The 16,927-nt window shown below is 48.1% G+C and overlaps 1 protein-coding gene across 30 annotated transcripts in view; it reads left to right on the plus strand.

Annotated features, from left to right (window-relative positions):
- Positions 1-16,927, plus strand: part of TCF4 (transcription factor 4) — a 240,179-nt gene that overhangs the window by 166,825 nt on the left and 56,427 nt on the right. The window contains exons 1-2 of one of the 30 annotated variants that reach the window (XM_055698384.1): positions 3,568-3,748; positions 6,426-6,493. The exons of 25 other annotated variants lie outside the window; for them this stretch is intronic. Coding sequence is in view for 4 of the 5 variants with exons in the window: in XM_027803573.2 (XP_027659374.1) it covers positions 3,578-3,748 (171 nt within the window). In the remaining variant the exon portion in view is untranslated. Of the gene's footprint in view, positions 1-3,555; positions 3,749-6,425; positions 6,494-16,927 lie in introns of those variants that run through there. 4 more of the 30 variants (XM_027803573.2, XM_005437960.3, XM_005437959.3 and 1 more) reach the window with 4 other exon arrangements.

A 16,927-nucleotide genomic window follows, 5' to 3' on the forward strand; every position in this document is an offset into this window, starting at 1 on the left:
TGACAGGGTGGCCACGTAACCTGGCACCCTATGCTCACTGTGTCATGCTACGCAGGTGACATATTGACCTGCATTTGTCCCTACTTGGGTCTGTTACACCTGCTCAGCCTTGTTCTGCCTGCAGCAACCTAGAAGATGCTGAAGAACGATGCCTGACGCAGAAGGTGCTGAAATGATGTGCTGCCACAGCATTTTATGCATCTTTATGTTTTGTGTCTTTTAAAAGTCCCCGGCCCTTTGGCAGTGCTCCCTCTGGGTCCATTGTCACACTGTCCTTACCAAACCAAAGGTTTAAGTACTCATCCTCTACCCTGTACTTGGAAAACGAGCCCCTTTGGGGCAATGGAGAGGACGCGAGGGTTAGGCAGGGCCGCAGGGAGGCTGCGCCTGCTCCCTGGCAGCGGCGTGGGGCGGTGGGCCATGCTGTCCCCACGTCACTCCTCCCCGCCCGCACCTCGCCTCTCCACACTGCCAACCTCTCATTAAGACGAAGGACATAATTGCAGCATTGCCGGCACCACTCTGTGGCAAGGGCTGGAAGATGCCGGTGCTGCCTGATGCCCACCGGCGGGTGGGTGTGTGTGGGGAGCTGCTCGGCGGCACAGATGCAGGTGCGGGGGTCTCCAGGGGGTCATGCACAGCTGCACCTGCCACAGCCCCCCGCACCCTCGCACCGGTGTGGCCGGAGCAGAATCCTGACGGCAAATCCTCGTCTTTGTCAGCGCCGAGTCCTGCCGGGGAGCTTGGCACTCCAGCGCCCCGCGGCCACAACAAAACCTGGCGCAGAACAACCACTTGCACCTGGTTCAGTGAAAATCCCCAACGTGGCTATGTCAGGGCCAGATGCAAATTCATCGAGCGCTGCGTTTGGAGATTAAAACACCAACAAAGATTTCATTTTTTTTAAAAGGCTGCTGCTTGTCAGATAACTCCCCTTATATTTTTAGTGGTTTGCTCTTTCAATGAATGGGCTCCAGCCAGCCAGGAGCCGGGCTCGGGCCATGTGGCGGCTGGGGACACGTTCCCGGCTGTGACAGCACCCCAAAAGAAAAGCAGGAGGCTGGGGGGACTGGATGGTGCTGCGGGGCCCTCCCCAGTGGGGCTGTGCTGGGAGCTGCTGGGGCAGGGGCGTGCGGGAAGGGGTGAGTGCGGGACGGAGGGCTACCATAGCCTTGCCTCGCATCATTTCAGAGCCCTGCGGGTAGTCGGCATCTCACCAGTGGTGTTCCTAGGCTGTTCTTAACGCTATGAATTTTATGTAAGATATATGTTTCTATCTCTGAAAAAGAAAAAAAGGAAAAAAAAAATCCAGGACAATCACAGGTTCTCAAGCGAGGCAGGAAAATATATTAAAATTATCTCAATGTACGTGTCAAATGCAAATATGATATGGTGAAGTAATTAATTTTTATTCTCATGTGTTGAGAGTTATAGTTACGGGCTTACTCCCTGCAAACCGCATTAACTTCTTATCAAGTTCCATACACTGTATTTACACCTCAATTTTCCCATTCGGGAGAAGGAAAGCACTGATATGACAGGATCCAAATTAAGTTGGACCCTTCCCCGCCTCAAGGTTGCAAAACCCAAACCGCAATCATCTGCGGTCATTTCCATGACACGTTGGTTGCAATTCAAGGCTTGCTTCCCAGAGTCGTGGCTTTCTCCATTTCCATCATCTATTGACATCGACACGTGGAATTTGTAGAATTATCTAGTGCCAGTCAGGAAAAAGCTTATTCTGCTGGAGTGAGGGGATTGTTTCCGTGGCAGGAGAGCGATTAAGTGAGATGATTTAAAGATCCATCCAATCTAATTTTGTGGTAACATTTGTACTAAAAATGTAATGCCGGTTGTAGAACTTTGTATGGAGCTGTGAAGCCACAGCTTTTATTAAGAGAGAAAATACCATATTTTGCAGTTTGCAAATGCAGAAGGGAAGAACAGGCTTTATTTCTAGAAGTCTTTTAAAAACACCAGAAGGGTGGTGGTTGGTTTTCTTTTTTCTTTTTTTTAAATAAATGATCAAAGGACATTGTTGTTTTTCACCTCTGGAGCATTAAGACGTACATTTGTAGGAAGTTGGGTTTAGAAAGTGGATTTGCTGGCATAGGAAATGTTCCGCCCATCTGCACCACGTTCGAGGAGGGTTCGCTCTGCCTTTCTGGTGGGGCGTTTTGTTGCTCGTTGACCTGCAGTCGTTGGGATTTTTGGCCTTACGTATTATACGCGGAGGGTGGTTTAAAGGTTACAAATGTGATCTTGTCAGATTGACAGCTAACAGTTCTAATGAGGAAAAAATCCTCAAAGCATGAAATTTGAATGAAATGTGTGATTATAATTCAAGTACTGTTTACCCAAACCTCTGGGGACCTCCCGAATAAATGCAGAACAAGTGAGTTAGATAAACCTCTGCTCGTTCATTCCTCCTGGTTTGCATGTCGTCGTCCCCCCCACCCCCCCTCGAGCATCCGCAGCCCTGCGTGCCCACCCTGCGGATCGGGGTGGAAAGTATGAAAGGAAACTTTGCCGTCACCCAAGACGACATCTCGGAATTACTATCACCGTCTCTTTGTCGTTGGTTAATCCTGTATGTGGCACGTTACCATGCCGAGGAGTAAGGAAATAGGTGCTTTGAATTATTAAAGTTGAGCCCAGAGACTGGCTGTATGCTCGGATGGCATTTGCTTCGGCATATGCAAATGATTTAGTTTCATTTGGGATCAATTCCCAGGGGCCCTCCTTTCCTGTGATGCTTTGAATTTGGCAAGCTCAAGTGAGTCCGAGTTGGGGGGGGGGGGGGGAGGGGGGTGTTTTGGAGGGGGTGTACCCCCCTTTCCATGTTCCCGCATTCCCCGTGCCCCTCCATTCCCTACATCCCCCCCATTTCCCATGGCCCCCCTTCCCCATGTCCCCCCATTCCCCATGCCCCCGTCTCCATCTGTCTGCGCTGGGGACCAGGGGGGCACAGGGTGCTGTGTGGCTCGGAGGGGTGCCTGCAGCAGCGCCCGGCGGGACGGGGCCACCTATTTATTATTTAAAACCCTGTTACGGGGGAAAAAAAAAAAAAAAAAAAAAAAAGAGAGAGGTGGGGGAAGGGAGGGGGAGGCTGCGCGGGGCTGCGCGGGGCGCGGGCGGGCCGCGGCAGCTGCGCACAATGCTGGGAGCGCGCCAGCAGCACGGACAGATGGCGGAGTTATTAGATGTGCATCATACGATTCCCTTCCTGCCACTCGCTTTTTAATCAAATTAAAACAAAAAAAAGAAAAAAAAAAAAAAAGAAGAGGGGAAAAAAAAATACAACAGAACCCAGCCCCCCCGTCCCCCCCCAACCCGGGAGGCGAGCGGGGGAGCGCGCAGGGAGGGGGAGGCAATTAGGCGCATTTGCATTCCGCGCGCGGCCGGGCCCGGCTCCGCGGCCCCGCGGGCGGCCGGCGGGGAGCGCGCGGGGCGGTGCGCGGGCGCGGGGCGGTGCGCGGGCGCGGGGGGGGGGGGGGGGGGAGGCGCGCAGCCTCCGCCCCCGCGCGGCGAATGGTCTCGCCCTGCTTTGCATATTGAGCGCGCCTGGCCCGGCCATATGGGAACATGCGAGTGGAGGAATTGTTGTGAAAAAAGGGAGAGCGAGTTTGAAATAAAAGTTGTGAGAGCGGGAGCGGAGGGGGACGGCGGCGGCGGGACCATGTACTGCGCATACACGATCCCCGGCATGGGCGGCAACTCTTTGATGTACTACTATAATGGGAAAGCGGTAAGCTGGCGCGGCAATTAAAGGTGTAATTTGGACAAGTTTTATGGTGGCGGGGACGAGCATCCTCGGCGCTGCCAGGGCCCGCGGCGGCCGGCCGGTGGGGATGCGCCCGCCGCCTCCCGCCGCCGCTCCTCGGTCTCTTTATTTCATTTTATTTTGCTTGTATGGGGGTTTAGGCTTTTTTCTTCTTATTTTTTTTTCCTTCTTTTTTTTTTTTTGGTACGGTAGAAAGCCCGCCCGCGCTTAAAAGTTTGAGCTTAAAGTCAAAATTGCGCAAAGCAAAAATAAAAAAAAAAATTAAAAAAAAATACCGAAGGGGAAGGCGGGAGCGGAGCGGGGCTGCGCGGCCGCGGAGCCAGCGGGGCTGCGGGTGCGGGCTGCGGGGCCGGAGCCTTGCGCCAAAAGTAGCCTTAAGATAACGGAAAACAAGGAAAAAAAGCCCCATTCCCACCCGTCTTGCAATGACTTCGGTCCTTCCCCCCCTCCCAACAGAAACGCTTTATTTAAGAGGGGGGAAGGAAAAAAAAAAAAAAAGAAGTGTCTGGTATTTTGTGCATAACCCCAGCAGAAGGTTTATACTTGCCATCTGGAGGTTTATTTTTTTTCTCTGGCTGGGTCTTGGGAAGGAAAAGTATTTCAGTATATTTTAAAATATTTGGGGGGGGGGGAAGAGGGGGAAGGGCGAGGTAAGGAGGGGAACTGTTGCTTGAAGGGAGAGGAAAATATAATTTGGAAATGCTGGGAAGTGAGGGCAGCGCGTGGGGGGAGCAGGCTCCGCAAACTGCTCCAGTCTGTGTTCTTTCAACTTTTCTTTCGTTTCATGTGATACTAATCAGGGCAGCGTAGTTAGGCCAAAAGGGAACTGGTGGAGTTTTAACCCAGGCCCGCTTCGGATGGAGCAAACTCATTATCCCGCCCGGGCGTGTGTGCCTGTGTAGGCATGTGTGCCATAGACCAGCGGCTGTTTATAATACACCCAGCTCAAATTGTTTCGTACGGAAAGCCACACTCATGAATGAACATCTGTTTGAATAACTGAGATTTTTTTACTTTTTTTTTTTTAAATATGCTTATTGGCAAGAGCTGTGGGCCTCGTCTTTTGTTTTGAATATTTTGAAAATAACGCATCGTGGTAATGCAGGACACTTCGTGTGGAGGGTGAAACTAAGGGAATTTGCAGGGGGGAAAACAGTTGAGATTTAAAAATTTACAAAACTGCAAAAACATAAAGCTTTGTAAATTTACGGCAGGGCTTCCCCCCCTTTTATTTTTTTTTTTCTAAATTAGTTATTCCTATTGCAAATCTGTTAAGGCTACACCTCAAGCCTGCCTGACATTCAGATGCATGGCAGGGCCAGCCAACCTCAGTAGCTTTACAAGCAAAAGTTCCTAAACACTGCTATTCATCCTCAATAAGTAATAAAATCCTGGCGACAGCAGCCTGTTTGCAGGACGCAGCGATGCACAGCGCTTGCACAGCGGCAGGGCTACGGTAAACAATTTTCAACACTTAGACCAACTTCATTATTCTGGGGATTTTTCTTCTGGGGGGGCGAGCAGGGCAGTGGAGGTGGGGGTGGGAGCTGGGCTTTTTCTTTTGTTTTGGGGTTGGGTTCCCGCCCCCCCCCCCCCCCCCCACACTTCGTTCTATGTGTGTCTTTTTTTTTTGGCCGGTTTCTTTTTCCAACTAAGTAAAGCCAGGAAGGAGATGCCCGGCCTGCCGGGGGCCGTGTTCGGGAGGCTTGGACCGGAATGTCGCCCTGTTGTGCCAGCCGCCTGTTGTGCTGACATAAAACTGCGGAACTTAGAGGGCTCGTAAAGCCCCCTCGGCCACCAGGCCCTTTCCCCTGCCCTTTGTGTTTTGGGGAAGGTGGCAATGGTTAAAAGCAGGCTCGCCCTGCGCCCGAGCTGGGTTATAGGCACCGGTGGAAGGGGTTCGTGGGGGGCAGCCTGGCCTCAGCGCCGGCAGAGCACAAAGGGCGGCGAGGGTCCCCGGGCTGGGGGGGCACCCTGGCAGCGCTGCCCTCCCGGGGCTGGGGGCACCAGCCGAGCGAGGGGCTGGTGGGAGCCAGGGGCCAAGGCTGGCCCCGCAGCCCCCGGAGGGGGAGAAAGTATCCCTGCATCCACTTGCCACAGGGATTTTTGGTGGTTTATAGAGCTGGCATTGTTCTGGCTCCGGTTCCGCATTGTGCGGCTCTTGACGCGGTGCCAGGCAGCGTGCGGCGCTCGGGGATGCCACGCCGGGATTGCTCCGACACCTCGGCGAAAGGACCGTGGCTCTTGGGGCTGCCGCCTGGTTGTGGGGCTGCTCTCGCGCACAGTTTCCTTGCAAAGGAAAGATAAGAGTTCAGAATTCCTCCTTTCACACACCCCCACCCCCCCACCCTTTTTTTTTTTTTTTTTCTCCCCAGTGACAAGTCAATTACTTGTTTAAATTCAGTTTGAACTCTCTGAACTGCGAGCAGGCAGCGGAAGCAGGTCTTCCCTGGGAATAAACAAAAGGAGGAAAAAATGCAAAATCATTCCAAAGCCCTTGGACTCGAAGTTGCTGTGGGAAGAGGAGTGCAGTTGGGTGCAGGAGTCATAAAAATGGCTGGAAAAAAATGAAACTGCCATTAAGTGCAAGGTTTGCAGAACAGATTTTCTGTAACTTGCTTTTTTTTCCCCTCGCTCGCAGGGCATTTTTGGAGAGCTTGCTCTGTGGGAGAGCACTTTTTGCCTTTAACTGTTTACTGATGTTCATCGGTAAGAAACCTTTTCCTTGACATCTCTTGCAATAGAGGATATTTGTTTTAGAAAATGGTAAAACAATAGCAAAACTGCCAGTGTCAAATAATAAAAGTGTAAAGATAAGCTGGTGCTCGGGGATTATGTTAACGGTGTACCATATAAGTGTTGGGCTCTGATTCACTTACCCCCTCCCCCTAAAATATTACAAAAAGGATGTTTTGGCAGAGGAGTTGGAAGTGGGCACTGTTATCTGTGATTAACTAGGTTAACACTTCGATTACGTTGGAAGCAGTGAAACGACAAGAGCCTTTTTTTCCCCCCTGAGCCTTGCTCCTTGTTACCCGAGGCATGCTGTGATATTTTAGGATTTGCATTACCTGGAAAGGGGATGGATGCAGGATTACTGTCTAAATTTGATTTTTGGAATTGCTTAATTTCAATTGCATCTCACTGAGATTTTAATAAAGTATTATTTGGTCATAGACATTACATGGAAATGCATGGAACTATAAAGAAGAAATTATGGCAAATGAAAATGAAAAACAAAAGTGGCAAAATTTTCTTTTAATGGTATCTTAAGATCCCATCATCAGCTCCCGCCATGTGCATGTGTTAAATCATATAGGGAAACCTATAATTATTGTAATTGCTCTTTTTGCTTTATCCTAACAAGCTTCAACCCATCTCGCAAACTAGTTGTTTTGAAATAGTTATTTGTTAAGTCATCAAATCACAAAAAGTAAATGCTAATGAGTTTTTCCTGTTTACATTCTGTCTGCTATTCTTATTATAAAGCCTTTCAACTCCATAAAGTTCCTAGATGAAGATGAATGCTCCGTGGTATCATTCCTGCTAATAGGCTAGGCCAAAGAGTGTAATAATTCCATGTACCACGCTTAATAATGACAAGTGAGGAGTTGTGAATGGCACGAGGCTGGTGTTGCTCTGGGAACGGCGCGGGGCAAGTTTTCTTTTGGAGCACAAGGAGGAAGAAATCTTAAAGTCAACGTAAGAGATGCCTGTACTTGCCCCCGTTGGGCTGAACCGGCAGTAATTCAGCGTGATGTTTATGGTGCATCTTTGTTTAAAGAAATGTCAGCGTTTCACTGGCTGGAAATATTGGAGCACTGACACACAGCTCATAAAAAAAAATATTTATTAGCAAAAGTTACAAGATACTCGAAACTCTTTCTGAAGGGTAGGGATAGATTTTTGTGACACAGTAACGCTGAATTTACAACTTCTCTGTCAAATCTCATCCACATACGGGTAGCTCAGGCTGCGTGATGTGAAATCCATATGTGCATGTAGATACGTCTGTATATAAAAATGCTTACTCTTTTCAGGATTGTGAGCAGAAGCCAACATTTCTAGAAGGCTTTTCCAATTGTTGTGGGGTTTATGGAAGGGCTGTATGTTTATATCAGAAGTTAATATAATCTTGTAGGCTCCCTACTGATAATAAGAAAACAAGTTTTTTCTGAATTATAACTATGTGCATAAAACTATAAATACAGATCGTTATGTGCACAGACGTTTTGACACAATCGGTGGGTTTGTGTGTTATGTTCTGGGGGAAGGGGAGGGAAACAGAACGAGTTTATTCAGAATCTTTTGAGACTGCAGAAATAACCAGCACTGGTTTTAAGGGTCAGGATACCTTGGCATGCAATTAAAATCTACGCCGGGCTGGGCTGATCGCTTTCTTCCCTTCGTATGTGATGAAAATATAAGTGGCCCGGTCTTTGCAAAGCTGGATTTTTCCAAAATATTTTTGGAATTATGAAAGCTTAGTATTCTTGCAGGATGTTACGTTGAATCTTAGTTTTAAACATGCTTTGCATATGCTGATCAGAAATGAACTTCACCTTTTCATCTGTGCCAGTTTGGAAATTATTATGGTGGTTGTTTTTTGGTGTGTGGTTGTTTTTTTTCCCTCAAAAAGAAGTTATAAATAGAATTTTATTTTATTTGGTTATAGATTGATGGTAGACATGGAAAATGATGTTAGGGTGTTGACATCTTATAATAGCATGTGTTATGAGCTGCTTTTTTGTGGGCAGGGTTGGGGGGGTTAACAAAAGATCTGATGGCTGGTGCAGTCTTTAAATACCTTTCCAATTGATCTACAGGAAATTGTGCAGAAGAATTGTTTGTTTCCTGTTTCAGTATAAATCTGGTTTGCATTATACTTGGGTTACTGTAAAATTGCTGCGGCACTTTGGAGACATGGGATTTGCTTATTTTGCACAGGGAATTTATTTTGAAAAGTGAATTTTTTAGCCTGCGTTGGCTGCTTTCTGGTTCTATGATATTGTGTTGCTAGTGGAACATTTTTTTAGAAGATCTTTTTATTTATTTATTTATTTATTTATTTTTAATTGCTCTTTGAAGTTTGCAGCCTGACGGGGTGCTGGGAAAGGTTCCTGCGGTGCAGTGCCTGCAGCCCGGTGGGGAAGGCAGCAGGCGGTGGGTCAGCCTTCCTGCAGAAATAACAAAATACTGGGGGAAGAAGGTACCTGCCCGGAATCGCCTGCCCTTTGGATGGTGTCTTCTTTTCCCTTTTTTTTTTTTTTTTTTCCTTTTAAAAAAATTGCTGGGGGAGGGGGAGGGAGTTTTTTGTAGTGATGATGTGATGTAGTGAGGACTTGGGTGCTGCAGCGGTGCCCAGCCCTCCGGCTGCCCTCCTGATCCTGCCGCCGGCTGCACCGCGAGCACTGCTTCCAACGGTTCAGGTGCTGTATCCATCCCTCCGAAATTGCAGTGCCACATCCCTTTCATGTGGCATTGCCACTGCTCGGTAATAAAAATCATGGTGCGCTTCTGCTGAGAGTCAGGTCATGTCCAGTGAGGAGCTGTGTTTAACTGACGTTGGCTGGTGTGCAGCCCCTGGTTTCGCCTCAAAAGTGTTTGTGTTTGGTTCATCAAAAGATCTGCTGTCGCGGATAGCCGAGATGATTACGTCAGTAGTGATCTCTCCCTCTGCTCCGCTCCTTGTTACGGTGGAGAAATTCTCAGGCTCATTAAAAAGTTGCTGTGAGCCCCTGTGGGTCGTCTGGGAAGGTGGCGTTCTCAGGCCTTGGCAGGTAGCTCGAAATATTTAGCATCTGGCTTTGTTCTGGCAGAGCAAGTCAGGATCCCCCCCAAAAATCCAAGAGATTTCCCTGGAATATGCTTCTCCCCCAAAATTCAGGGTGGGTCTTGCTTTTCCCCAACTTGCTGAATTTCTAGATCTTCACTTGTAAGTTTCTGGGCGGGTGGGTGTGTTTGTTTTTTCCTTGTTGTATTTGTGTGGGGTTTTGTTTGTTTTTTCTTGATTAAGTGTTGTTACAATGTTTCTCTCCTGTAAGTTAAAAAGGGGGTTTTCGAGTTGAAAGTTGGCTACAGGAGGAGCAGGACCAGACCTTGGGTCTTGAGGCGTTTGTCCTTTTGTGCCGTGGGTTGTTTCCTAAGGCTTCAGCCTCAGCTCGAGATGCTCTTAGCTTTTTCCCAGGCAGAGGTGTCCACGGGAAATGCAACACGCGGAGCACGGACCTTCCATCTTCATTTTCAACTTGCACGCAGACAAATGCAAATACACTCTGCATTTTGCTGTGTACGATTTGCTGACTTGAGCTCTGAATACTTTCCCCTATAAGGACTTTAGTTTTGCCTATAAAATTAATAATACTTTAAAAAAAAAAATAATAATACACACAAAAAAAACCCCAAAACGAACCACAACCAACCCTCCCTAAAGTTTGAGCAGAGGAAATTTCATGCACCTGCAGAGCTTTATTAGGTGTCTGCACAGGAGTGGGACTGGTGTGAGAACTCATGTGCACGATATCAAATTGTTCTTGAAACCATGTACCACGCTTTTTGTAATAAAAAGCAGCTGAAAAGAAGAAGAGGGGTCTCTAGCCCCCAGCTAGTGAGGCTTCGAGCTGGGGGCTGCCTGGCTTGGGGGTGCCCATGCCCAGCACCCCTCACCTGGCTCTCCGGAGGGGTGGCCACCATGCAGAGCCCGGTGCATCCCCGGCGTGGGGGCATGGTGCCGGTAATTGGAGGGGCCGCCGGGGGAAGGTTGTTCTGCAGCTGCTGCCATTGTAGCCGAGTCGCAGATGAAAAGGGGCTGGGAACAATCCCGGCTAACATTTGACTTGGCTTTTTCACCTCTGCCAGGCGTAAGGGTGAGAATGGCAGAGCAGCCGCCGGTGTGCACCAGCCGCGGCCCTGACAAAGGGGATATCCGTGGTGAAAAACAGGGCTTCCTGCTTCAAAAATAGCTCTTTGCTCACCGAGTGGCCTTTCAGAATTGCCGTTAAAAATACCCAGCATCTGGTGAATCATCGTTATTAAATTCTGTTTATTAGCCCGTACGCTGGATTCCTTTTTGCCCTGAAATCCGTGATAGCAGCAGTTGTACCTCCTGGGAGAGACAGTGCACAGGTAACTTGTCCTTCAAGGACAACCTCATGGAAAAGGTCTTGTGCAGTGCATTTAGTGACACACACACCCACCCTTTTTTTTTTTTTTTTTTAAAAAAAACCCAAACTGAATAATGCTGAATTACTCAATGGCTTTCTAATGAATAAACCAAACCGAACTGACTTAACATGCATATTTAAACCCACTCAGTTAAGTACTGACGTGATTAAAATAATCAAATGTATTACTTAAAAAATTAAAAAGGGTGAGTTCTGCACCCCGTTATTTTATTGGCGTTTAAATAGAAATTGCAGAAATGTTTACATTCCTAATGGCATGAGGAAGCTCAGCTGACATATCAGAGGGAGAAAGTTGATTGCCCAGCATATTATTACTGCTGCACCTGTCATTCCAGGGGAGTGAGCGGCGCAGGGCACAGGGGCTGCATCCCCGGGCTGCCTTTGTGAGCAATGGCAGGGCTGGAAGGGACCAGAGGGGGATCTGGAGGCTCGGTTTGCTTTTTGCAGTCAAGTGATTAACAGGCTTTCAGAAATCTTGCGCAGCTTAGAGAAAAAAACAATCTGCAAATACAGGGAGAGGTAGTACTCTTTGGTACCTGCTGCCTGAGGTCCCCGCAAGCAAATGCAAGCGCAGAGAAAGGGGGGGGGTGGGGGGTGTCATGTGTGCATGGAGTGCACACTGTTACATAAAATGAGAACCTGTATTTTCCAAAGGATTTGTCCTGAGATCAGCAGAGAGCATTAATTTAGGTGGGAATCCCGGCTAGGTAAGGCTAAAAGTGCTTTAATACAGCTGCTGTCAAGTGGTGCTTTTCTGCAGGGTGTGTTTGACCCCAGCTGATCCTGCGCACCCGGGGTGCTTGGGTGCTGGCCCTGCCATTGGGGGGGTTCCTTCAGCCGGGCTGTGCCACTGGACCCCCAGGGCTTACCTGGTTTTTCCTCTTCTTTTCTGCATTTTAGCTAAATATTTGTTACCATGCACTCTGCTTCTTGCAGTCATCAGTGTGATTGTCGGGAGGGAGCGTACAGAAATATCCCAGTTCAGCTGCTCTTAAACATTGCGCTACCCCCATGTAAAACAGGTAGAACGTAAGAGTTGAAGAAGAAATGATTAAGCTATCAGTGTCTTTTAAGTGGTGGTTGTTTGAGGTGCTTAGACAATTACAGATTTTGAGTTACAGAACGATTTGAATTCCCGTGATTTCTGAGCACCTGATACATCTTGCGTCTTTCTTACATCCCCTGCAGCTTCGCAGCAAACCGCTTGCGTAAATCCATCCTCACTCTTGCCGTAGCTATTGGACTCGAGATTTTTCAGAATTAGCGCTGTTTCCAGAATGAAAAAAAGACTGTTCAGCTGTGGCAGAGGGGAGGGGGGTGGGGTGTAACCAGGAAACCAAATGTATTTCTTGCCGGTTTAAACCTCGCCAGTGCCTATGCAGACAGTAAATCCCTCGCATCCACAATCGTCACAGTGCGGCTCAGTGCCACAGCCTGTTACGAGATGTCCGTGTGCTCCCGGTGCCGGTCCTACGGGAAGTCTGGCTGGCAAAGGGAGGGACGAGGCTGGCTCAGCCATCTTCCCCGCCGTTACCTTTGCAGCGCGTCCTTGTGCGCCGTTCGGGAGCGGGGACGGCTGCGAGGCTCAGAGCGGTGGCAGCTGCCAGGATGCCAACCCGATTTTCCTATTAACACCTGAAAGAGAGACAGGGTAGCGCTGCAACCTGAAATAAGGTAATGTAAGCTGGTCAGCAGCGCCTCGGGATAGCGATCCCGCTTCCCAGCAGTCACGCGGTGAAACACAACCCTTGCTTGACGTGGACGGTGGGAGCCCGCGTGCGGTCCCAGGACCCCTCACAGAGGGTGCAGGGAAGTTTCTGGGGCTCCTGGGCACGTTTAGTCACCAAATACAGTATCACGTTTTCTTTCTCCCCATTCCAAAGTTCCAGCTCATAAATAAAAGCCATCTCCAGAATAAAACTTGACAGTCGCTATTTTTATCAGAAAAACCACAACAACAACAACCGGTGTGGATGGGGTTTTTTTGTTTGACTTCCTAAATTAGTATTTTACAAACTGTTCACCATTTCAGAAGTTAAACAGATGTTTTCAGTGGTTCATTAGAATACAATGCTTTTGAGCTGTTCGACTTCAGGCAGAGTTTGGGTGCAAGGTGACTGGTCCCAGTTCAGCCCCGGGTCCCAGTGGCCAGTAGCCACTGTCTGTCAGGATGAGCTTTCTAGCTTTCTTCCTTTTTCCTTTCTTTTTTTTTTTTTCCCCTTTTTTCCCCAGCCCATCCTTTCTCACACCAGTGGCACAAGCGGGGCGGGGGGGGGTGTGTGTGTCACTTCTGATCATACAGCGGTGCAGACGGCCCCTGTTCAGCATCTCATGTGAGTGTGGAGAATTCATATACAGTACGGGCTTAGGAGAACGGCAGAGGAATAGTCGGCTTCAGCGTTCAGAAGAAATAAATAACCCCCCTATTCCTGGGGAGCACCGTCTCCCCTGGTTAAGGAATCTGGAGCGCCATGCCAGCACACATCTGTCTCATGAAGAAGGGCTGTTGATTCTGCCAAAGCCAAGAGAGGGCACCTTGTAGGGGAAAATAAAATTACACATGTATAGACAGCTCCGTAATGATCACTTCTGGCAGAAGCCTGTTTTTGATAATCCCTCTCGCCGCCTGAACCACACACACAGATCTGTGGAAGTCGGAATACGAAATAAGTTCTGCTGCTCCGATTGCACGCAGAGATCTGCCACAGTTTTGAGGTTGCAGTTGTAGATCTTCAAAAGACCTAGGCTGAGGTCTTTGATTTGGTATGCTATTAACTCATAGGATGGTAATTTGCTTTCAGTGTCTCGGTGTCTTATTTATAGCCTGAACTATTCTTCATAGCAACTTTTACTGTGCAGGGGGGAGGGGGAAAGAAAGATCCAGTAAATAAAATCACGCTACGTCAAACCATCCTTTCTGTGTGATATAGCTCTGCATTTGATTTGAGAGGACATCTCAGCATTTTTAATTGTGTGGGACAAACTCCTCGATCCAGGGGGGGAGCAGCATGTCCTGCTGCAGGTACAGTGCTGGGGGCTGGCGGGGCTGGGGTCCTGGTGAGCCCTAGCCTGGGCATAGTGCCACGACAGCCACGGCCTCCGTGGGTTTGGTTTAGAAGCAGATCGGCAATGCTTTCAAAGCACAACGGTTCTCTGATGAAAAATATTTTGGGGAAGTTCAGCAAGTTTAATGCAGAAGGAGGGGACAGTGACAACAGGGCTGCTGGCTCAGTCATTGCATTTCTGAATTGCCTTTGATGGGTGTTTAAATATTTTCGTGTATGTGACTGTGGACTTGCACCGTTTGTAACGTCTTGGTGTCCATCTGTGATGTCCAGCCCTAATGTCCCAGTCACCCAGTGCAATTTCGTAAGGTATTAGGTACTTATGGTGAGCTGTCATTTGCAGAAAAAGCGATTTTTAATATATTATTTTTTTTTAATCTCCAGTAAGATGTAGACCAGATTCTCATATGCACATACACACATGCAGTGGCTTCGTTGGAAATATTCATGTACTTAAATCTGTGCATACTAAAACTCCCAGCTGGAGGAGATCCCAGGCTTCTTACTTGCAAAAAAGAAAAGGGAAGGTAAATACAGACTTTCATCTGTGCGTTGATGTGTCTGCAGTTATCAGCACACGGGCGGGAGAGATTTCAGGTTGGAAGTCTTGAAAATGTCTGCCTTCAGTGCTTGCTTCAGAGGAGTTAGAGGGTTTAATGATTTGGTTCCCTTCCATGTTGGCCGCAGAAGGAACCATTAACCATTTGAGAAATGCTGGTGATGCTCTGCAGCGATGCCCGGTGCAATTAATAAAAGCCCTCTGCGGAGAGGCAGGCACATTGCAGGGGCTACCTGTGCTGGGGTGAATGGTGCTTCTGTGCGATGGGGTCAGTGGGGGGTTTAACCCTTTCGCTCCCACTCCCCTGGGGCACAGTGCTGAGGAAGCCCTGCCCCTGTGGGCTGGCGCCAGCAGATCCCACCACCAAGGGCTGCCGAGCCCTGCTCTGTGATGGCAGGCAGCTTTACTTTTTTTACTTTCCCTAGACACACGAGGCGTTCTAGTAATAATGTAAAGGTCCATTTTTACAGATGGTCCGTGAGATAAATCCTTGAATTACTTTGATTCTTTCTGAAGCTCTGAGAAAGCACCCGTAGTATTGTTTGGCTTTATTTTTAAAACGGAACTAACAGTTGTGCCCCCCCCATCAACTGCAGACCCCAGGCTTTGCCCACTCCTCTTTATGTTTCAGCAAAGCAGCATACACCCCAAGGGAAGCTTGAAAGGTTTATTCCGGTGCTGATACCACAACAGAGATGTCCCTCGGTCTGGTGACGCCCATTTGCTAATAGGGAGTAATTGGTTTCCCGAGTAGCTCCTTTCCACTTGTGGTAGAGACACAGTTTTTTAAATACTGCTGTGTCAGAGTCCCAAGCCTGGTTCGTAACCGAATTTACTTTGAGGTACTGATTACTACAGCTAACGACTGCTTTATTAGAATAGGAATACCTTTGGCATGGCCTGTGGCTCTCAACTAACAAGCTAATCTTTCGCTACTACTGGCAGCCTCTTGTAACTTTTAGGTAGGATAGTCATATTTGCATAAGTGCGTTCATATTTTTTTAAGTTGCATTTTGTACCTATCTAGTTTATCAGCTCCAGTGCGTCCAGAGTCTTTTCAGACACTCTTTTCTTGGTGAGACTGGGCATTGGGAGATAACAGTGTCGCAAAGTGGCAGATGCTTTATTCTGGAGCTCATGATGGTGTGCACAAACCATCATTTTTTCCTTGCAATAATTATGGTGTTAAGAGGCATTTGTGTTGTGCGCACTCTTTCAGCTTGCACCATGTTTCGTTCCTGTTATGCAAATACCGCTTTAAACTTAGAAATGCCAATTTGCATTAATATTTTGGTTTCATATAGCTAGCTATTGCATTGCAAAAACAAGTGCATTTTAATGAGCATTTGGCAGAATGTTAAAAAAAGATATGGTACTCATTAAATTCTATTCTATGAAATGCAGTAGTTTGTAGCCAAAAATCATTAGGATAAAATATAATGCAAGTTAAGGCCACAAGTGTAGCCCTCATCAAAGTGTGCTGCGGCTCTGTGGAACTGCAAAGCCCTGGTGTTGCTTACTGCATCATGCAAACTCCTCTCCTTAGCTGCAGAGCAGGAGTACTGCGAACTGCTGGCACTTCTTAAAACCTGCTGGCCGGTCCCTGTGCCATCTCTCGGTGTTTCCATCTCTAACCTTACTGCTCTCAGCATGCTCCTGTTGGCCTCAGTTTGGTTCCTTTATAATTTATCTGATCCTGCGGACTTTTAAAAGACAAAAACACTAAATTGAAAAAAAATATTTCATTCCCTAATGCATTTCAGAGCCTAATTTTGCAGCCGGCGATTCATTAGGTGTAGGTTTCCTTTGGCATCCTTGGAGCAGAGTCATGCATGAATCAATGGTGCTGTCCCATCGAGGAAGGACCACAGCATCGCTGCAGGTCAGCGGAGCTGCCCAGGAGACTCTTCTGGTCGGGGGGGACCTTTTTATAGAGTTTTCCATAGTTTGTCACACTTGAGCATGTACCTGTGCGTGCAACTACATGCAGAGGGGCACGTCTACCTGTTGCTGCCACCCTGCGCGGGTGCAGCGCTCCCTCTCCCCAGCGCCATACCAAGCACCAAGAGCTCCCGGGGTTTGCTGCCCCCGGTCCCTGGTCCCTCTCGGCACGAAAATGCCTCTCCCTGGGAGACAGCTTCGCCCCGTGGGAGGAGGGATGCGAGCTGGGAAAGCTTACCCTCCTCCAACACTTTCTTTCCCTCTTTAAAAAAATTATTGGCGGATTAATATTGGAAATGCTTCCAAGGCTGATACTTGAGAAGCTGCTTTTCTGTAAGCTGGCTGAAGGAGGGCTAGGACAGGGTTAAATTAATTCCTTTCTTCATTACTCAGA

The sequence above is a fragment of the Falco cherrug genome, chromosome Z, assembly GCF_023634085.1.
Source record: "Falco cherrug isolate bFalChe1 chromosome Z, bFalChe1.pri, whole genome shotgun sequence".
Lineage (NCBI taxonomy): Eukaryota > Metazoa > Chordata > Aves > Falconiformes > Falconidae > Falco > Falco cherrug.